This window comes from Alexandromys fortis, unplaced genomic scaffold, assembly GCF_014885135.2.
Source record: "Alexandromys fortis isolate MF-2015 unplaced genomic scaffold, M_Fortis_MF-2015_v1.1 scaffold_10, whole genome shotgun sequence".
Classification (NCBI taxonomy): Eukaryota; Metazoa; Chordata; class Mammalia; order Rodentia; family Cricetidae; genus Alexandromys; species Alexandromys fortis.
Genome location: NW_026067895.1, coordinates 18,300,149 through 18,322,503, shown reverse-complemented (window position 1 = coordinate 18,322,503; position 22,355 = coordinate 18,300,149). Strand labels below are relative to the sequence as shown.

General features: G+C 43.4%; 1 protein-coding gene and 1 non-coding gene across 3 annotated transcripts in view; one reads left to right on the top strand and one right to left on the bottom strand.

Moving 5' to 3' along the window:
* Positions 1-6,349: 6,349 nt before the first annotated feature.
* On the bottom strand, positions 6,350-6,487 carry LOC126512968 (small nucleolar RNA SNORA51). Its single transcript, XR_007595219.1, has one exon. It is a non-coding gene; the product is annotated as a small nucleolar RNA SNORA51 (small nucleolar RNA).
* A 1,595-nt stretch (positions 6,488-8,082) lies between these two features.
* Positions 8,083-22,355, top strand: part of Pank1 (pantothenate kinase 1) — a 78,943-nt gene continuing 64,670 nt past the window's right edge. The window contains exon 1 of one of the 2 annotated variants that reach the window (XM_050157130.1): positions 8,083-15,662. In XM_050157130.1, coding sequence (XP_050013087.1) covers positions 15,098-15,662 — 565 coding nt within the window. In that variant the 5' untranslated portion in view covers positions 8,083-15,097. Of the gene's footprint in view, positions 15,663-16,237; positions 16,474-22,355 lie in introns of those variants that run through there. The other variant, XM_050157141.1, reaches the window with a different exon arrangement.

The window sequence follows — 22,355 nt, the reverse complement described above, 5'->3', positions numbered from 1 at the left end:
TGAAAGATCAGAGAAGGAGAGCAGCCAGCTACCAGAAACTTAACTCTACTAAATCTCAGACTGAATAGGAGAGATTCTGTCTCTATGAATCCTCAGACTAAATGGGGGAGATGCTGTTTCTATGAATCTTCAGATTGAATGGAAGAGATCATGTCTCTATGAATCCTCAGACTGAATGGGCCCAAGATTCTGTCTCCACCCATCTTACATTCCTGTCTTTACCTCCTTGGTGCTGGGATAAAAGGTGTGTGCCTCCCAAGTACCAGGATCAAAGGCTTGAGATCCCAAGTGCTGGGATCAAAGGTATGAACCACTGCCCAGCTGTTTCTTTTAGACTGGTTCAATCTCACACAGTTCAAGGTGGCCTTGAACTCCTGATCTTCCTGCTTCCTCCTCCCAAAAGCTGGGATTAAAGGTGTGTGCCACCACTGCCTGGCCTCATAGTTAATTAGCTGTTAGCTTTGCCATCTGCACTCCAGGCAAGTTTTGTTTGCCAGAACACAAAGTATCACACAACAGTCACTTCTTTTTGTTCTAGAGCTTTCAGGCATGCTGTTAAGTTACTAGTATGAGATCGCTCTAATTTTTTTTTTATATAGGCACTTAGTGCTGTGAACTTGCCTCTTAGAACTACCTTTACTGTGTCCCATAAATTTGGGTATGCTGTATATTCATTTTCATTTAATTATAGAAAGTTTTTAATCTTGTTTCTTAATTTCTGTCTTAACCCATTTTCACTCTGTAGTGAGTTTTCAGTGTCCATAAGTTTGTTGAGGTTTTTATTGTTTTTGGTGTTGTTGATATCCATCTTTAATCTATGGTGGTCATATAGGATACATATTTCAAATATCTTGTCTATGTTGAGATTTGTTTTGTGTCTGAAGATGCTGTCAATTTTGGGAAAAGTCCTGTGAGGTGCTAGGAAGAAGGTATTGTTTTGTGTTTGTTTGGATGAAATGTTCTATAAGCATCTGTTCGGTCCATTTGGTTGTCCATTAGCTCCAGTATCTCTTTGCTTACTTTTTGTTTTGTTTTGTTTTATTTTTTGTTTTTTTGAGATGGGGTTTCTCTGCAGCTTTGGAGCCTGTCCTGAAACTCACTCTTGTAGATCAGGCTGGCCTCGAACTCACAGAGATTCACCTGTCTCTGCTTTCCAAGTGCTGGGATTAAAGGCGTGCGCTACCACGGCCTGTCCTCTTTACTTACTTTTTATCTGGGTGACCTGACTATTAGCAAGAGTGTGGTATTGAAATCTGCCATTATCAGTGTGTGAGGTCAATATGTTCTTTGAGTTGAAGTAGTGTTTCTTTTATGAACTTGGGTTCCGTTATGTTTGGTGCATAGATATTAAAAACTGCAAAATCCAAAATCCTCTTGGTAAATTTTTCCTTTGATGAGTACATGGTGTCCATCCCTATTTATTCTGATTAGTTTTGCTTTGAAGCCAATTTTATCAGATATTAAAATGACTATACCAGCTTGCTTCTTAGATCCATTTCCTTAGAATAACTTTTTCCATATTTTTAACCTGAGGTGCTATGTATTATTGATGTTAAGGTGTGTTTCTTGGATGCAGCAGAAGGATGGATTCTGTTTTTGAATACATTGTTAGTCTGTGCCATTTTATTTGGGGATTGAGACCACTGATGTAAGATAACAATGAGCAGTGTTTGTTGATGCCTATTATTTTACGTGTGTGTGTGTGTTTCCCCTCTTTTATTTTGCTGATCTGGAATTGTTTATTCCTTATGTTTTCACATGTGTCATTAGCCTCTTTAGGTTTAAGTTTTTCTTCTAGTGTTTTCTGAAGAGTTGGATTGATCTGTAGATATTGCTTGAATTTTGTTTTATTATGAAATATCTTATTCCCCCATCTATTATAATTCAAAGATTTGCTGGATATAATAGTCTTAGCTGGCATCTGTAGTCTCTTAGAATCTGTAGAACATCTGTCCAGGCTCATCTGGGTTTAGATTCTCCAGTGAGAAGTCAGGTGTTTTCCTAATAGATTTGCCTTTATATATTACTTGGTCTTTTTCTCTTTCAACTTTTAATATTCTTTCTTTGTTTTGTACCTTTGTTTATTTCTTTCATTTATGATTTACTTATATAGTCCCATGGTGTGACCATGGCAATCTTATAAAGAAAAACATCATTTAGTAGCGGTCTGACAGCTTCATTATGGTGGGACATGGCAGCGTGCAGACAGACATGGTGCTGGAGAGGTAACTGAGAGTTCTTCATCTTGCAGAGATAACAGGAAGTAGGGAAGTAGACTGAGGCACTGGGTGTGCCCTCAAAGCTCACAGTGACACGCTTGCTCCAACAAGATCACACCTGCTCTAACAAGGCCAGACCTCCTAATAGTGACACTCCCTTTGGGGGCCATTTTCTTTCAAACCACCGCACTCTAGTATCTAACCCTCAAAGGCTTATAGTCATATCATTATGCAAAAATGCGCTCAATTCAGCTTCAAAGTCCCTATTGTCTATCCCAAACCTTTGGTGTTTATTATGTGCCGAGGGAAGTTTCTTTTCTTGCCCAGTCTAGTTGGTGTTCTGTGTGCTTCTTGTACATTGATATGCATCTCCTTTTTTAGGTTAGGGAGATTTTCGTATATGATTTTGTTGAAAATATTTTCTGTACCTGGGTTTCTTCTTCCTCCTCTATTCCTATTATTCTTAGATTTGATCTTTTCGTGGTGTCCCAGATTTCCTGGACATTTTGTGTCCTTTTTTTTTATTGTTGTTGTTTGTTTTTAACATTTTCTTTGATTAAGAAACTGTTAAGGTTTCTCCTATTATGTCTTGAATGCCCAAGATTCTCTCTTCCATCTCTTGTACTCTATTAGTGAGGATTGCTTCTGAGGTTCTTGTTTGAATTCCTGAATTTCTTACCAAGAGTTGCCTTGGTGGTGGTGTTTCTTCAAATAGTGACTTTAAAATAGTGACTTGAACTATTTTATTACTTTCCTTCCACTGTTCTTTGTGTTTTCATAGGTTTCCTTAAGAGATTTCTTCATTTCCTCTTTAAGGATCTCTATCATATTCCTAAATGCTATTCTAAGATCTTTGTCTGGCGTTTCAGCTATGTTGGGATTTTCAGCACCCACTGTGGTAGGGTTACGGGGCTCCAGGTGAGACATATTGCCCATGCTGGTTTTCATTATGTTTTTATGTTGCCATCCAGGCGTTTGGGTTCTGGAAGATTGTAATTCTACATGCTGGTGTCTGGTCTCTGCTGAGCGGTTGTTTTACTCCTCATTTCCTGTTGCCTTCTCTGGTTCTTATGAGGCTGTGGAAGCTGTATGTTGCCTGTGTTTGTGTGGAACTCAGAGGACATCAGTGATCCCTTTCCTCCCTCTTCCTTCCCCTTCAACCCTCTCTCATGGTCCCCATGCTCCCAATTTACTCAGGAGATCTTTTCTTTTTCTACTTACCATGTAGATTAGATCCATGTGTGTCTCTCTAAGGGTCCTCATGTTGTCTAGGTTCTCTGGGTTTGTGAATTGTAGGCTGGTTTTTCTTTGCTTTATGTCTAAAAGCCACTTATAAGTGAATACATACTATATTTGTTTTTCTGGGTCTGAGTTACCTCACTCAATATGATGTTTTCTAGATACATTGATTTGCCTGCAAATTTCAAGATGTCATTATTTTTCCCCCACTGTGTAGTACTCCATTGTGTAAATGTGCCACATTTTCCTTATCCATTCTTTGGTCAACAGGCATTTAGGTTGTTTCCAGGTTCTGGCTATAACAAACAATGCTGCTATGAACATAGTTGAGCACATAACCTTGTGGTATGACTGAGCATCTTTTGAGTATATACACAAAAGTGGCATTGCTAGGTCTTGAGGAAATCCCTTTTTTTCAATAAAGAGAAACTATAAAAATCAGATGTATGAAGAGAAAGTTTCTTATTTATTATTAAACTATCTAGCAGGTACAGACAATAAAGGAGAGGCAAATGTTTTATATCTCCCTTGGCCTACCACTATCAAAAATAGAGAATCTATTCATCAAAATTCCCTAATAATAACCAATTCAAAAACAATAATTTTGGGCTAGGGATATAGTTCATTGACAATGTTTGTAATGAATGTATGCAACCCAGTCATGATTTCAATCCCCAGGGTCATGCAAGAGACAGGATGACCTTGCAGATTTCTTCATATTTTATATATCTTGATAAATCCCCAAATTATTTTTTGTGCACATTTGTCCCATTGTTTGCAGTTGGCAGCAACCTCAGATTGGTTTCCAGCCAGTTCCTTTGTATTCATTACTCTGTGCTGCTGGGTGTCTTAGTTAGGGTTTCTACAGCTGTGAAAAGACACCATGACCACAGCAGCTCTTTTAAAGGAAAACATTTAATTGGGACCTGCAGTTTCAGAGATTTATTTAGTCCATTATCTTCATGGCAAGAAACATGGTAGCTTCAGAGACAGAAAATGTGAGTTGCTCGTGGCTTTGAAGGATTCAGGTTATTCCTGTTTGTCCTCAGGGTAGAGGAGCAGGGGCAGGGGAGAGTTACTGACATCATGAGAACAGGAGGCGGAGAGACAGATGGGATGGGAGCAGGCACAAGACACATCCCACACACATACACACATGTATAGGACTCACCCTCAGAGACTTAATTCTTACAGGCTCTATCTTTTAAAGTTTCCAGAGCCTCTCACAATCATATCACCAGCTGGGGATAAGCCTATGGAATTCCATGTCATATTCAAACCATAACAAAATATTGTTTTTATCAGAACAAAAATATTTTTGAGACGGGGTCTTGCTATATAACCCTGGGTGACCTGAAACTCACTATGTAGGTTATGCTGGCCATGAACTTGAGGTCATCTTCCTACCTCTTCCTCCTGAGTGAGTGCTGGGGTTACAGGTCTGTACTACCATGCCTCACTTCTAAAATATCTCTTGACCAATTTACATTATCTTTCTTGGACTACAGTTGTATCAAATGCCTACCACAGGCTAGCAGACAGGAATGGGTGGAATTAGGTCATTCACCTCCTTCTCAAAGCTTCGCTAACATTCTGAAATCATCTATCATCTATCCTGAAATCATCTAAGGAATATCTTGTAGAATTAAAAAAGTACATTTCCATCCCCAACTCCTCCACCATACCTTGACTCATGCATCTCTTTACCTTCCTGCTCATCTGTATCCTTAACAATATCCTTCATAGTCACTGGAGGTCTTCGAGCTACTCAAGCCAATAATCAAAGCCAAGGAGAAAGTATGAGAACCCTGATTCTGTAGCTGGCCGGTCAGATATGGAGGACACAACCTGGCACTTACACTTAGCACTGGATGACTTAAGAGGTCTTGGGAGACTGACACTTGGCCTTTGGGATCTGAAGAGTGGCAGAACCGAAATGGATTGCAGGTTGACAATACTGCTGGCTATTTCCTTAGTATAGGTGTGATGGGTAGGAGAGTCCCATACATTTTGGTCACAGGAGTGTTGTGGGCTGTGTTAAATATGAAAAAGAGAAAACCAGGTAGCTTCATTTGCAGCTGAGAAGCTTCACTATTTGTAGATGTCTTAGCCTGGAAAATAAAGCAGGCAAAGCGAATCCAGAGGTCCAGAAGGGCCTATCATGTAAGAACCTCCTTCGTTTCTATTATTCTTGAGGACGTGTGCACATACTCTCTTCACCAGTATCCCCAGTGTTGTGGTTTGAATGTTTGGTCCACATAGGGAAGGATTGAGAGGTGTGGTCTTGTTGGAGGAGGTGTATCTCCAGGAGGGAGCTTTGAGGTTTCAAAAACCCAAGCATTCCTAGTTAGCTCTCTCTTTGTCTTATACTTGTAATCTGACAAAGCTCTCAGCTACTGCTGCAGATCAGTGCCTGGCTGGCTGCTGACATGACGGTCATGACACCTAACATCATGGAACTTTGATTCTAGAGAAATGGTATGTATGCAAGCAAGAGTGTATGTACACATACGCACACACACACACACACACATATGCACAGAGGTATTCTTTTTTTTCTTCCATTTCATTACAGGACAGGTCACACCTCATCCTTCAGTTACCAACATAATGTGATTTCTTTCTTACTCCCTTACAAATAGACCCCTTGTGGTGGTTTGAAAGAAAATGGTCCCCAAAGGGAGTGGCACTATTAGGAGTTGTGGCCTTGTTGGAGGAAGTGTGACTGTGGGGGTGGGCTCTGAGGCTTTTTCTCAAGCATCACTCAGGGTGACAGCTACAAGATGGAGCACTCTCAACCCCAGCACCACGCCTGCCTGCATGCCGCCCGCCATGCTTCCCTTCATGATCTTTTTTTTTCTTTTTTTATCAGATCCCAGACTCCCTCAAATCCATGTCTCCCCATTCACAATACAGACCAGGCACAGTGGCCTGGGCTGAGGTGTACATGGGTGGCTTTCTTATACCGCCTCTTTCTATACTCGCTTCATGATCATAATAGACCGAACCTCTGAAACTGTAAGGTAGCCACCCTCAATTACATGTTTTCTTTATAAGAGTTGCTGTGGTCACGGTGCCTCTTCACAGCAATAGTAAACCCTAAGACACCCCTCTTCCACTTACTGTGTTTTTATACTATTTTCATTGTTGTGTCTCTTAAGAACCTGTATTTATTTACTGACTTACATATTTGCTATATTCTTCTTCAAGAAGAATGTGTCATCTGTAGTGGGAGGGGACTTTCCCCCCCTCTCGGTTATTAAGGTAATCTAGTACTTGGCAGGATTTTTTTTTTCTCTAACAGTTAGGCTTTGCAGGCAAGTGTTCTCTACCCCTGAGCCATACCCCCAGTTCTGTAAACTCAGTACTTGTAGCAGTGGCCATCAATTAAAACAGTTGTTTACGTATTTTGTGAGACTGTAAGAGCACTCCCTGGGCTTACTCTCTCAGAGGACCTGAATTCAGGCCCTTGTACCCATGTCAGGCAGCTTACAGTTGTATATAAATCCATCTCCAGTGGGAGTGGGGACATCCCTGGCTTCAAAAGAAACCTGCAGTCATTGTGTACAGATCTACAGAGTTAAGAAGAAAACAGAACACAGCTAGAATTTGGGGCTTCATCATTATTATTGTTGTTGCCGGGGATTGAATTTGAAATGTTTACCTTTTTCGTAAAAAACAACTTTGTGGCCTCTGGACCTTTACAAGGGTTCCAAGGATCAAATTAACATTGCCAGGCTTGCATACTAAGTTTTTTGTTTTTTAAAAATAAAAAGATGATTTGGTTTTTGGAGACGGGGTCTCATTATGTAGCCTAGGCTGGCCCCAAACTCCTAGTCCCTAGTGTCTACCCCTGAATGCTGCAGTCATGGGTGCTGCTTCTATGCCCAGCTTAGGAAATTGCTTTAAGGATAAAAAGTGTCTTTTGTAAACAAGACTGTAAGATGCTTGAACGGAAATACCAGTGAGAAGGAGAAGCAAAGCCATCCAATCACGGTTAAGAACTCTATGCAGTGCTGGCAGTGGATGTTACACAGCCATGGGAAGACACCCCATCAGGTCTTCGGGCCAAGGGAGAAGCAGTTTCTCTGGCTTTCTCTGAGGAGGCACTGCAGCAGAGTTAGGAAGTGTGTGGGAGTAGAGAAAAACACCGGCTCTCCATCCTCCCACAGTGAGAAAAAAACAACACATGAGGCTCCTGTACCCAGATGTGGGGGTGGGTGCCCTACAGCTCAGCTCTAACACTATCCACCTGGAGGTTACTTCATACAGGCTGAGTGAGGACTCGGCACCAAGAGCCCGCCTCTTCCTCAGACACCAGCTGTAAGCCCCAGCTATGTGATCCGTGCTCTGACTAGCTGGCTACACGGTTCGTATCCCATGAACTTTTTCCTTAGGTTCAAACTTTGCTAGTGTAAACTCAGGTTCCTAAGGAAGGAAAAAGCAAGCCGGTGTGCATTGAAGATTCTACATGGTCAAGTGACTAAATTTCATAACTGTGGAAAGTTAAAATGGTATAGGCCAAAGCTAAGTTAGCTTGGGCTATTTTTAGTCCCCCTGAAAGCCACTCCTTGCCCACCTCTATGACCAAACTAACATGGTGTGCCTATCAAAAAAACAAAACAAAACAAAAACTATCCAAAAACTAGAAAAACCCTTTAAAATGTATTTTTAGCAAGCCACTTGCTCCCCCCAATCTAAAAGCTAAGAATATCACTATAGCACAAGGCTCAAAATCAGAAACAGATTTCCAGGCTTTGTCCTATTCCACCTACCTGATGTTTCTAGCAATGTATTTTGAAAGTGTCTTGATTTGTAACTTTACTTTTTCTCTTACTATAAAAGATCCTTGAAACTGGGCATGATGACCTATGTCTATAATCTCAAAACGTGGGAGGCAGAGGCAGGTGTACATTCCAGGTCAGCCTGGTCTACATAGAAAGTTCCAGGACAGCCAGAGTTACATAATAGAGAGGCCTTGTTTCAAATAAAACAAAACAAACAAACAAACAAAAGCCCGTATGAAATTGTTACCACATTGAAACATAGGATTGGAAGTGACCTGAGTCTGTGTTCCTGGGTCACAATTACTCATACTGGGTTCCACAATAAACTATCCTTTTTTCCTTTCGATGTTGTAGCTGGCTTTTGTTGTTGTTGACATAGGAAATAATTCATGGACATACTTTACTTAGGTTTACCCACTTATAAAGAATTCAGATGTACAGTTAGATGAAAGGATATACTGGCAAGGTATAGGGGCAGGGCTAACTTGAAAAAAGTAAACCCAAGTGCTGGGCTTGGTGGTGCAGGGTTGCAATCCTAGTACTTGGAAAGTCAAAATAGGAGGATTAGTAGTGATGACACCCTGGACTATATGAGATGACCCTGTTTTAAAAAGAGAACAAAAATTAGAACAACATGAAAGATCATTAAATTTTTCTTTTTTATTCAAAATAGATTTTTTCTTTCATATAATATGTTCTGACCACAGTCTATCCTCTTCCCTAGATACATTCCTCCTTATTGCACGAATTCTAATTGATCTTAATACTAAAAATCCAGTGTCAGATATCGAGGTAAATACTGAAAGATCAGAGAGACAAAGGAGCAAGCCAGAGTTAATTCTTTCCTTGCAACTCCTCAGCCGAACAGGGACTGAGCTCCTGTTTCCTCCCGCCTTATATTTCTCTCCCTGCCCAGACCTCTAGACCTCTATGGTTAACTAGTGGCTAGCCCTACCCTCTGATCTTCAGGGAAACTTTATTTGTTAGAGCACAAACAAAATATCACCACATCTCTTCTGTTTCCTCTTCAGAAAAGAGTGGGCCTACAAGAGAGACAAACACAACAAAACATGATACAAGAAGGCAAGGCAAAAGCCCTCATATCCAGGCTGGACAAGACAACCCAACAGGAAGAAAAGAGTCCCAGAAACAGACAATGAGTCAAAGATACAGCCACTGTCACTGCTAAGAGTCTCACAAAAACACCAAGCTTACAGCCACAACATATATGCAGAGGACCTGGTGCAGATCCATGCACGTCTGCGCTTGCTCCTTCTGTCTCTTTGAGTCCCTTATCCAAGTGTTTTACAGAGTTTAGTCTCTAGCCACTCAAAGCTTCTTGAAGGTTGTTAGATGGGACTGAAAATTCAACCCTCATCCTTCTGTGATGATTCATGTTTATCACCCTAGCGTGGAGAAGCTGAGAGTTCAAGGCCATTCTGGGCTGCACAGTAAGTGCCAGGCCAGCCTGGGTTAAAGTAAGACACTGGCTTCCCATTCTTTGCCCTCCCTCTAAGAAAGACAAAGTCTGAGCTCTCTGATTTTCTGATGACTTTAGTTTCGGGTGCTGGGCCTTATCTGGAGCCCGTCTCTGGCTCCAGCCTGAGCTATCTAGTTAGAATAAAATCAGTTATGATTTTAAAGAAGAGGGGGAGGAGCTATCATTCATATAAAAGATACTCTTTACCCTCAATAAATGATTTTAGGAACTTGGGGACAAGCACTTGAGACTACAGGGTACAACCCTGTCTCAGAAACCAAGGACAGAGAAAGAAACTAAGAAATTTAAACTAAGCCCGCCTGGTGGCTCATGCCTATATCTGTAGCATCTGGGAGGCTGAGGAAGAAGGATCGCAAGTTTAAGGCTGAACAGTGAGACCCTGTCTCAAAACCAAAACCAGAACAAAACTGAAAAAGCTCTGAACTCCAGGCCTAACATATTCTCCCCAGTGCCCGTGTAGTCAGTGTGCTGGTGGATATGGACAGGTGGTTCAAGACCTGGCTTTCTTCTTCATCTCTAGTGATGCTGTGAACACTTGTCCCTTAGATCCCTCGGTGTTGAGAGTTTAGGTTTAACAATGAGTCTCGACTGTTTCTGTTCTCAGAGCTCATAGGTCAGCTGATGGGATGAATGCAGAAAAGCACAGATGTGTGTGTGTTGTGTTGTGTGTGTGTGTGTATGTCTTTTTCTTTTTGTGTTTTGTTTTTCTTCTTGTTTTTCCAAGATGGGGGATGGAGCCCTCTTTTTGACTTAAGCTTACGCTTGGGCCTGTTTGTCTTTGTTACGATTTTTCCAATAATAGTGAATAATTATGGCACAGCGGGTGGGTTTTATCTGCATTTTTCAGAAATTAACAATAAATTGTAAAGAGAACCAGCAAAAGGGAGGGAGTGTAAGAGGGGAACATATGGCGAAAAGTATAATAATACAAAACTCAATATCTTATATGCTAAGCTAAAAATTAATTTACAAAAAATAAATCGCAAGTACCATATGGAATCATTTAATGAAACTCTGTCTCAAAAACTAACACAGTGGTGGGTGTGATGCTATTACACCTTTACACCTTTAATCTCAGCACTTGGGAGCCAGCTGGTCTACACAGCAAGTTCCAGGCCAGCCAGGGCTTCATGAGGTTACAGTTCCAAGTATCAGGGCATGGAGTTAGGAGGTAGAGAGAGGAGGATTGCCTCGAAATAAAGGAAGCCAACTGGTCTACACAGGGAGTTCTAGGCAAGTCAGGGTTACACAAGAGGATGGAGCTCCAAATGAAGCAAACAAGCAAAGAAAAATAAAAGCAGGTTACAAGGCAAAGGTTATAGTTCAGTGATTGAGCATCTGCCCTGGCAGGTTACCATCCCAAGCACCACAACCCCTAATCATTTATTCACATGTACACGCATACCCGCATAAAAAGGGAGGGAGGGAGGAGGGGAGGGCATAAGAGCTGGGGAGGAAAGCTGGGAGGAGCTGAAGAGAAAGAGAAAGGTAAGAATGAAGTTAGGCAGACTCATGCCTACAGGTCAAGGTACTTGGTACAAAGAGGCTGAGAAATCTCCCTCTTTCTCTCTCAGACAGGAGCTCACTATGTAGCCCTTGCTGGCGTTGCAATTTGGATGACAGACATGAGCCACTACACTCATCTTCAACTACAACGCCCTCTTTTAAAAAAGAAATTAAGGACTGCAGATATTACTCAGTCGCTAAAGGCAACAAAATAAAAAAGAAAATTAAAAATGTAAATATTTTCTGCTGGGTGTAGTATCTGTAATCCCAGAATTTAGGAGACAGAGACAGGAGAATCAAGATTTCTGGGCCACCCTCAGCTACACGGGTTAGTTCAAGGACTAACAAAACAAACAAAATTCTCAGTATACCTTTAATCCCAGTACTCAGGAGGCAGAGGCAGGCAGAACTTTGAAAGTTCAAGGCCAGCCTGGTCTACAAATCAAGTCCCCGGCCAGACAGCTAGGACTACACAGTGAGATTCTTAAGAAACACAGGAAAAGTAAAAATTCTCAACTGGATTTGTTGGTGCAGACCTGTAATCCTATCTACCAAGGGAAAAGAATCACAAATCCAAGGCCCACTTGGCGACAGAGAGAGGTCAAGACCAGCCTTGGCGTGTTAGTGAGCTCCTGCCTCAGAGCGCAAGAGGGAGCGGAGGAGTAACTCAACGATAAAGCGCTTGGCTGGCATGCGGAAAGCCCGTACTCCAACACGCAGAACACAAGACAAGGCCTGTGGACTCTGCATTATTCTTAGGACACTGAGGTGAGAAAACCAATGATCTCTGTCTAGTAAGCTGTAACCTTCTGAGTGCAGCAAAGGCATCGATCTTGCCTTTGCACCCCTAAAGTCTGTTTTAGGGTCTTCAGCACTTAATAAATGGCTGACTACATCATGAATGAGCAGAAACAGAGAGAAGCAGCTTGTGGGCCTCCCCCTTCTGCACTCTCAAACATTATTTGTCCCAGCTCTCCTGGAGCACATGATGGCTCATGGTCACCACCTATGCATACCCGTGAATAAACCTGTGGGGTGTCGCCTGGCTTCCCCCAGGCTGGAACCAGGGCACCAGCCCGAAAGGGAAGCAGGTGAGAGACATTCTGTACCAGGACTTTTGCCCTGTCTGGGTCGGAGCCACTTGGCTCCAGGCTCCCTCACCACGCCTGGGAATCAAGCTGGAGGATGTGTCCTTGAAGTTACTGCAGTGCTAAAGAATTCAGTGAAGAGTAGGCGAGAATCTGAATATTGAGAAGTGGCCATGGGGGCCTTTAGCAAATTTACTGAAGAAAGTGAGAAGCCCCAAGACTAGAGTCACTTGTTCAGCCCCCAAGCGATTACCCAGGACTTCCTGGAGATACAGTGAGGAGGAGCCATCCACCTTAATGGAGCGGACAGAGCAGTGGGGGAAAAAGAGCAACCAAACGAGACGTGACTGGGTCACTTCAGCCATACTTACATTTTCAATTCAGCTCCGCAGCAATGAAGTGACATCTCAATATGTTGCATGAATAATAAAAACCCAGAGAAAAATATTGAGGTTCAAGCTGAAGATCAGAAAAGCAAAGCAGCCAACCCTAGAGATACCCTTTACCTTTACCAAATCTTCAGGCCAAAAGGGTAAGATCTTGTTTCCACGAATCCTCAGACCCCACACTCCACTGAGTTCCTGTCTCTTCCTTTTATATTCCTCTCTCTGCTCAGCCAAATGGCTCCTGTCTCCATCTCCCTAGTGCTGGGATTAAACGTGTGTGACTCCCAAACCCTGGGATTAAAGGTGTGAGTCACCACCACCTGGATCTGTTTCTGGATCAATCTCGTGTAGCCCAGGATAGCCTGATCTCTTAGAGATCTGTCTACTGCCTCTGCCTCCTGAGTCCTGGGATTAAAAGTGTCTGTATTTCAACTAGTGTGGCTGCTTTGCCCTCTGATCTTCAGGCAAGATTTATTTATTAAGACACAAACAATATACCACTTTACCAATATCGTGACCTTCCAAAACTAAGGAAACATGCATTGTATTTGCATTGTATTTTAACAGTTCGAGGGACTGAACCTAGAACCCTGTGTATGCTATGCTAGCCAAACACTAAGTAGTTAAGGCAGGCCTTGAACTTGAGGCCTTTCTCCCTTACCCTTCTAAGTAGCTGGGAGTGCAGGCCTGTGTCACCAGGTAGGCTGCATGTATTTTATAGCCAGAATAAGGAGAGATGAGCAGGGATGGGAGTAGGGAGAGATTATAGCCTGAAGGAGCAAGTTGCCAAGGAGTGGAGCAGAAAGCTGCAGATGGGCAGGGGCTGGATTTCCTAAGGCAACTTCTGGGAGCCATTAAATAGTAACTCAAGGAAGCAGAGAGGATAGTGATTTAGGTTGTGTTCTAGCTTTGCTCCTAACCTCAGTTATTTCTTGTGCCTTAGTTTGCTTGCCTGAAAACAACAACAACAACAAAAACAAGTGGAAGGAACGGGGTGGACTCACTGATTCTGAAAGTGTGATTTTCGAAAAGTGCTCCGCTGGAAGAAATCCTCAAACCACTTGTAAACCGTGGCACAGTTAATGCTGGTTCTGGGCCCCTGAAAGATTTAGTTCAAGCAACAAGTAGGTTAACCACAGGTCACTTTTGCAAGGTAGAGAGGGAAGCTCACTTTATTGAGCTGGCTTGTTTGGAGACTTAAATACAGATTTCTCAGGCGGTCAGAGTTTAGTTTCCGGGTGGTGATATGGAACTTACCAGAGGGGCTTCTGTTTGGTCTCTGCCTGTTTTGTTCATAGTAGTTTGAAACATTGGCCTGCAGCTTTCATGTTCTCTCTCTACTCTTTTGTGGGGGATAGAACGCTGTGCTAGGAAGCATCCTACCACGGAGTCATCGTAGGATGCACTGAGTTTAATTTTCACATTAGACCCCTGTGAACATTTATTATGAGCCAGGGTTGCACTAGGTACTTTTGTGAAAAATAAAAATCCCTTTTGGACAGATATAAAAGCTGAGGCCTCACTAGATCACCAACACCTAAGTGTGTCCCCTCTGCTGGGAACGGCCACTCTGGTTGCCCATTACAGGTGTGCCAAGTACTGAATTTGTCTTTTGCTCAGTGACAGTAGGAATCGGCACGTACTAACTGGCTAACTCCAGAGCTCGTGATTCTGGTTTCCCTACTTATAGCCAGGGACAACTTTTTACTCCATAAACAGGAGTCCCCCTCGGTCTTTTCTGGGTGAGGAATGCGCTTTTTATAGTTTGGGATATGTTTACTTAGTCTCTGCCAGCACCGGTTATTTCAGCCTAGTTTCGTCCTTCACTGTCCTCACAGGCTGTATTCCTACGTTTCCTCCCTGCAAAACACAACTAACTCAAGAACACATGCTGTTTGTGTGCGTGTGCCAGCCAAGAAATTTCACTCCCCTCCGTCTCCAAGGCTGCCTACCTTTCTATAAATAATTGTTCTCTTCCCTCCCTTTAGACCTCGGAGTAGTTTGGCCGTATTAACGCACGCGCGCTGGCACACACACTTTCGGGGGCGGGGGTGTGGGCATGAGTGACCTTGTGAAGGTACTAGCCCACTGGGGACAGGATTAGCAAACCTGAAACCTCTGCAAATATTTGGCTTCCTCCCGCATTCTTCCCGAGGCTTCTGGCTGTCTCGTGCCTGCCTCACCTAGTACCCTTTGCGCTCGCTCCGCCACACAAAGCCCGAGCCGCCTATCTCCTCTTCGCAAACCCTGAGAACTTCATTCCGCACGTTAAAACTCGTCGGTGGCGGTGGCGGGCAGGACTGGGCATGCTCAGTGGCGGGGACAGGTCTGGGAGGCGAGGAAGCCGCATTTGAAGTGGCTCGGCCTCGGGATGAGGGGGAGGCGGGTGCCCCGGCTGGGGTCCGTGGAGGTTCCCGGTGCAGCACGCGAGGCCGACATGCTGCGGGCGGGAGCAGCCAGCCCGGCGCGCGGAAGCCAGGTCGCCGAAGACACGGGGGCGCCGGCGGGGGGAGGGGAGGAGCGCCCGGGCCGCCAGCCCCCGGCCGCGGCGCTAAGGCTGCCGGATAACAAGACGCAGGGAGGGTCGGACGCCGGGAGAACGCCCGACAGTGACCGCCAGCGAGGCTGCCTGAACCGGAGCCCGCGCAGCGCCCCGCCAGCCCCGGGCATGGGCGAGCGCGGCGCGCAGCACGAGCGCGCGGCCCTGCAGTCCCCGGTGGCCCCCGAGGGCGCCGCGGCCACCGTGAACGGGCTGCTGCACAACGGCTTCCACCCGCCGCCCGCCTGCAGCCGCGACCCGCTGCCTGCACGCTTCCAGCTCTCGTCCGAGCTGCAGCCTCAGCCGCAGCAGCCGCCACTGTTCTCCCAACATGATTCTCCGGCCAAGAAATGCCGGCTGCGGAGAAGGATGGACTCCGGGAGGAAGAACAGGCCGCGTAAGTCCCGACGCGAGGGGAGCGGCGGTGCCCGCGGTGGAGGGGACGGCCAAGCGCCCGCTCTGGACTGTAGCTTCCCTTAGAGGTGCCGAGCGCTGAAGGTGGTGGCCCTCGGTGGCGCCTGGCTAGTCCTATCCGCCTGACAACTAGCTGTAGCTGGTCTCGCGGTCACAGTAGAAAAAAGGCGAATGCTCTGCCCGCCCTTATTGATGGCCGGGATCATGCACCAGACTAATCTTGGATCAGGGGCTCGGGACAGGGAGGGCTGGTACAGCCCCGGCTCATTGCTCCCTTGTCCGAGCACATCTTTTGGGGCTTGCAGCTCAGGCTACCAAGCTTGCCCTTTGAGTCGCAGAGTAACCGTATCTTGGGTCCATTGGCAAGCTTAAGTCTGGAGGCGTGGAGTTTGACAATCCCCCAAATCACAGCCTATTAAACAGTGTTTCTATACAGCCAGTGAGACGGCCTGTGTAGAGGGAAACACCCACTGACACCATGTGGGCCGGAACTGTGCGAACCAATGAGGCCTGCAGGTGGATTGTTTTATTTATTTATTTATTTCCTGGAGTGGGTAGAGTTGAGTGTTTGTAATTGTACAGCGCCGAAAGTGCGTTGTTTCACAATCCGAGGCTTGTATATATAATGGTAGATTGTAAAGGGTACCTTTCCCACCTGGCGTTCTGGGATGTCAGTTTGTAGGTAGAGTTTACGACTGTGGTTTTTTGTTTGTTTTAATTCGAGCCTAACTCCATTCAACTGGTTACCTCTTTGTGAGTGTCTTTAATGAAGCTTATAAATGGCAAAAAGCAAAGTAAGTAGAGTGCACGGGAAACTGAACGCATTCAAACGCGAACTTTTTGCATATAAAATTACTGTTTGGTGTTGGGAAGTGACGAGATCGGGTTTGAATTTCTGTAAAAGTTTGATCTTTGGCAAACAGCATAATGCCTTCAGCCTTTGTTCGTGATTGCTAACTCTTCTCATAGCTGTTCGGTAGTGCATTCGTTTCTAAAACTTTGGAAAATGCTTTAACATGACTGAGAGTGAATCCAGTGCGTGCATTTTGGAGGTCTGAAATGTTCAGGTGTGTGTGGAATTTGGGAGCTACACAGCAGGCTTGGTTTGGCTGTGGCTGTAAGACAGTTAATTAGTATCTGAGTTTCTACGTACTTTTTTATAGTTCTTGAGATATTATTTTTATGAACTTTGTATTGCCAGCTCCCTGTGTCTTATTCATTTGTTTTACTTCTGTGAAGCCCTGTTTTTGTTGTTTCTCTGATCTACATTTGTAAAGAGTTTTCTATAGTTTTCAATGACAATAGCTAGGTTGGGGTGGGGAGTCTGAGTCAGGAGACTCCAATTTGAGGCCAGCCCAACCTAGACAGTGAGTTGTAGGGGTGGCAGAGAGGCAGAGTTGCTGGTTTAAATCGCGTTTTTCTTTCTGTGGTTTTTCTTTTTTACCGTGTGGTGGTGGGTATGTGGGTTTGAGCGTGCCACAGCAGCTGAGGAGATCAGAGGACAACTTGGAGGAGTTGATCTCTCCTCCCCGCATGTGGGCTCCAGTGTTCAAGCTCAGGTCACCAAACTCATCCTGGCGGCAAGGGCAGTTACCTGCTGAGCTCTCTCTGGCCTCTTCTGGGATTTTTGAGACCTGGTTTTGTGATCCAGCCCCAGGCTGGCCTGTATCTCTTGGTATTCCTAATTCCTCAACTGCCTGGAGTGCAAAGATCACACAGGCCTGTACCATCATACCTTGCTCTGCACTTCTTAAAATACTTTTTGAGGAATTGGAAATACAATGATTTGAAGAAGGAAAAAAAAAAAACTAATCTAATCCTTAACTATGCTTACAAAGCTATAGAGATTATTTTAAAATACAAGAAGATGTAACCGAGTGTGTGCTTTGTGTCAGAAGTTAAGTAGCTTGTGTTTCTTACATAAAAGTAAAAACTTTTAATTCTTTTTATTTACAAATTCTGTTATTTATAAGTTATTTATTTTCCCTTTTTTTTCCCCTCCATATAGGATCTCCTGTAGCCCAGACTGGCCTCAAGCTCCAAGTGTAGTCAAGAATAACCTTGAACTCCTTAATCCTCCTGTCTCTACAGTGAACCTTCACACTTGGTTTATTTTCAACTTTTTGTTTGTTTTTTGAGGCAGAGTCTCATTATGTAACATGGGCCATCCCGGGAACAAGCTAATTGTAAAGATCCGCCTGGCTCTGCCTTTTGAGTGCTGGGATTAAATGTGTGTGCCTCCAACCAGACCTATTTATAGTTTTTTTAAAGGATTGAATCAAAACTTGTTTTTCATTGTCCTATTATGTTTAATTTTCTTAGATTTGATCACACATTAGGTTTTTTTTCAATATTTTATGTGTATAAATGTTTTTCTTCCACGTATATTTTTATACTATGTGCTTGCCTGGTGCCATCAGAGGTAAGAAGAGGGTGTCAGATCTCCTGGTACTGAAGTCATAGATAGTTGTGAGCCACCATTTAGGTGCTGGATCCAAACCTATGTTCTCTGCAAGAGCAGCTAATGCTGTTAACTACTGAGCCATCTCTGCAGCCCTGAGCACACGGTTCTGAAATAGTACACCTGTACATTTCACTACCAAAATTTCTTACTTAAAACTAGGTTTAGCACAAGAGAGACGGCTTGGCAGTTAAAAGTGCATACTGCTTTTCCAGGGCCTCCATCAGAAGACTCAGCTCTCTGTAACTCTGGCCCTGTGGGATCTGATACCCTCTTCTGACCCGTAAGGACACCTGCACATATGCCCCAGACACATGCATGTATAATATAAAACAAACAAAACACACACACATACACATGTACACACACTTAAGACCAAAAGTGTAAACTCAGTCTATCAGTATGAAGGTTTTCTAATCTAGAAATCAAGTCAGGAGGCTGAAGAATAGCTCCATAGAAGATGTAGATATTCAAAAGCCCTTGGGGTTTATTCCCAGCACCCTCCGAAAAATCAGATCAGTTCTACTAAACCAGGAGAGGGGAATGTTGTCTATTTCCTGCGCATCTAAATGGCATCCTACTTACTTCTTCCCTGGAGAACTTTTCTACGACTGCCTTCTTCATCCGGGTTCCTTAGTTCCTTTGTCTGCCCCTGCTACCTAGAAGTCAGGAGCACAAGTACGGGACCAGAGCTCTTGGAATGCTGGAGCTGAACTTGATATTGTTTGTTATGCTTAAAGAATCCTCCATGATGTTTCAAAGCTGACACATCTTGCTGTGTGACCTCTGTTCTAGTTGTCTAGCCCGCCATATGAGTGAGCATTTGTGTTCTCATGTATTTGTGTGTGTGCTGGGTATTGAAACTAGGTTCTCCCACGCGCCCAAAACATACTGTCCCATAGAGCTACTCCGTTGCCTTGTGTTCCTGCCTTTGTAATAAAGTTGGAAGTCTGGTTAAAAATGATGTGTTCTCATATACTTCGACGTGGAGAGGCATGTATATGTGGTTGATGTAGGAGCAGAAAAATGGGTCAGGAGGCATCACCACCTCACTGGATAGTTGCCTCCATTTGCATAACCGATTTTGTCAAAAGCCCTCCCAGGGTTCCCGGTTGATCTACTCCATTGTGCTGGTTTTATTTCTTTCCTTGGCAGTTCTCTACTATATTTTGGTTAATAGGTGGCTAATACTTGTCAGCTATTTTTACTTCCAGCTTTAAGTTAAAAGTAGTCCATATATAAATACACATATATAAGTGGCTCTAAAAGTTCCCTAGCGAAAGCGAATCGCAAAGCAGGTTGCAGCGAGTTTAGGTTTCCTGGGGTGCTACTCTTGGAGCAAGTCTGGCTGACTGACAGGCCCTGCTGTGCGGATGTTGTGAAATGGGGTGAAGTAGCACTGCTGGGGAGGTCACCTCATTTACAAAAGTTTGGCAGTGAATGCAGTGCCAAGGTGCTAGGAATGCCCAGTGCACTCGAAGTTGTATGAATTCGCCCCTCCCCCCATCCAGATGACTTGGGCTTGGACTTCGGCTGTGCGATCAAAGCGAGTACTCAACCTTTTGTGTTTCAGGATGAGTGAAAGGATCAGACCATGCAGAACTTGTGTGAGTGTGACAGGGGACAATATGTACTCCCTCTGTACCTGCCAGCCGTCATCACTAAACACCGTCGGCCGCCACGAATCTCCAGACTGGCTTTCTTCAAGAACGCAGCACAGGCCTAAGTAAAAGAGACTGAGCTTATTAGTTATAGCACTCCTAACCCCATATCTGCCTTCCTTTCCTATAAAAATAGCGAAAACCAGCAGGGAAACAGCTGTTGTACGTACGGCGCTGGCGAGCAAGGAAGGGGGCTTACAGCACAGCCTGATGCCCTGAGTTAGATCCCCAGCCCCACACAGTAGGCGAGAAGGAGCTCCTGCAAGTAGTCCTTTACCCTCCACACCCACACTGTGGCACATGTGCACCCACATATATACACATATATTCACAACCTAAGATAGATAAAAAATATAAATACACATACCCCCCCCCCCAGTAACAAATAGTTCTGTTTTTATTGTTTTGGTTTGGGTTGGGTTTTGGTAATCAGTGAGTCTGGATGTAGAGTACTAGTCTACAAATGAACACACACCAGGGCTCCCTCTCCAGCAGTGATCCAAAGCTTGCGTGTTACCCCATGCCCTTTATCCTTTCACATGGGAAGTAGAAGCTAGAGGGTCAGGAGTTCAAGACCAGTTTTGACTTCATTGCGAATTAGAATCTAGACCAGGTTACATCTCAATAAAAGAAAACAAAAACAAACATGGCACTTAAACATTTTATACTATTTATATATTAATTTATATTATTATATATAGTTTATTTATATTTATTATTTATATTATAATATAAAATTATTTTATTATTAAGAGACTGGCTTGTTCTGTTGCTCAAACTATGCTCAAACTTGTGATTCGCTTGTCTCAGTTGCCAGACAGTTGGTATTATAGCCATGCCTGCGCATCGGCTACAATAGACCACATTGTTTTTATTGAGCTATATATTTTTCTCCACTCTTCTCCCCCACTTCTACCTACCCTCTCCCATAATCTCCATGCTTCCGATTTACTCAGGAGATCTTATCTTTTTCTACTTCCCAAGTAGATTAGATCCATGTATGTCTCTCTTTGTTGTCTAGGTTCTCTGGGATTGTGAATTGTAGGTTGTTTTTTCTTTGCTTTATCTCTAAAAGCCACTTATGATACTTGTCTTTCTGGATCTGGGTTACCTCACTCAATATGTTTTCTAGCTCCATCCATTTGCCTGCAAATTTTAGGATGTCATTTTTTTTTCCACTGTGTAGTACTCCATCATGTAAATGTACCACATTTTCCTTATGCATTCTTAAGTCGAGGGGCATTTAGGTTGTTTCCAGGTTCTGGCTATGACAAACAATGCTACTATGAACATAGCTGAGCATATGTCCTTGTGGTACGATTGAGCATCCTTTGAGTATATACCCAAAAGTGGTATTGCTGGGTCTTGAAGAAGGTTGTTTCCTAATTTTCTGAGAAATTGCCATACTGATTTCCAAAGTGGCTGTACCAGTTTGCACTCCCACTAGCAATGCAGGAGTGTTCCCTTTACCCCACAACCTCTCCAGCATAAGTTGTCATCAGTGTTTTTGATCTTGGCCATTTTTATAGGTTTAAGATGTTTTAATTTGCATTTCTCTGATGGCTAAGGATGTTGAGCATTTACTTAAGTATCTTTCAGCCATTTTAGATTCATCTGTTGAGAGTTCTCTGTTGGGTCTGTAACCCATTTTTTTTATTGGATTATTTGTTCTTTTGATTACTAGTTTCTTGAGTTCTTTGTATATTTTAGATATCAGCCCTTTGTCTGATGTGGGTTTGATGAAGATCTTTTCCCATTCTGTAGGTTGCCGTTTTGTCTCATTAACCATGTCCTTTTATTTTCAGAAGCTTCTCAGTTTCAGGAGGTCCCTTTTATTTCCATTTATTGTTTCTCTCAGTGTCTGTGCTGCTGGGGTTATATATATAGACAGTGGTCTCCTATGCCAATGCATTCAAGTGTACTCCCACTTTCTCTTCTATGAAGTTCAGTGTGGTTGGTTCGTCTTATGTTGAGGTCTTTGATCCATTTGGACTTGAGTTTTGTGCATGGTGATAGATATGGATCCATTTGCATTCTACTATATGTTGACATCCAGTTATGCCAGCACCATTTGTTGAATATGCTTTCCTTTTTCCATTTTCTATTTTTTGCTTCTTTCTCAAAAATCAGGTGTTCGTAGGTGTGTGGATCAATGTCTGTATCTTCGATTGGGTTCCATTGGTCCTCCTGTCTCGTTTTATGCCAGTACCAGGCTGTTTTCAGTACTATAGCTCTGTAATAGTTTGAAGTCAGGGATTGTGATGCCTCTGGAAGTTCCTTTATTTAACAGGATTGGGTTTTTTACTTTTCCATATGAAGTTGAATTTTGTTCTTTTGAGGTCTGTGAAGAATGTTTCTGGGATTTTGCTGGGCATTGCATTGAATCTATAGATTGCTTTTAGTAAGATTGCCATTTTTACTATGTTAATTCTACCTTCCCAAGAGCATGGTAGATCTTTCCATTTTCTGATGTTTTCTTCAATTTCTTTTTTTCTTTCTTTTTTTTTTTTTTTTTTTTTTTTTTTTTTTTGGTTTTTTTTTTTTTTTTTATTTT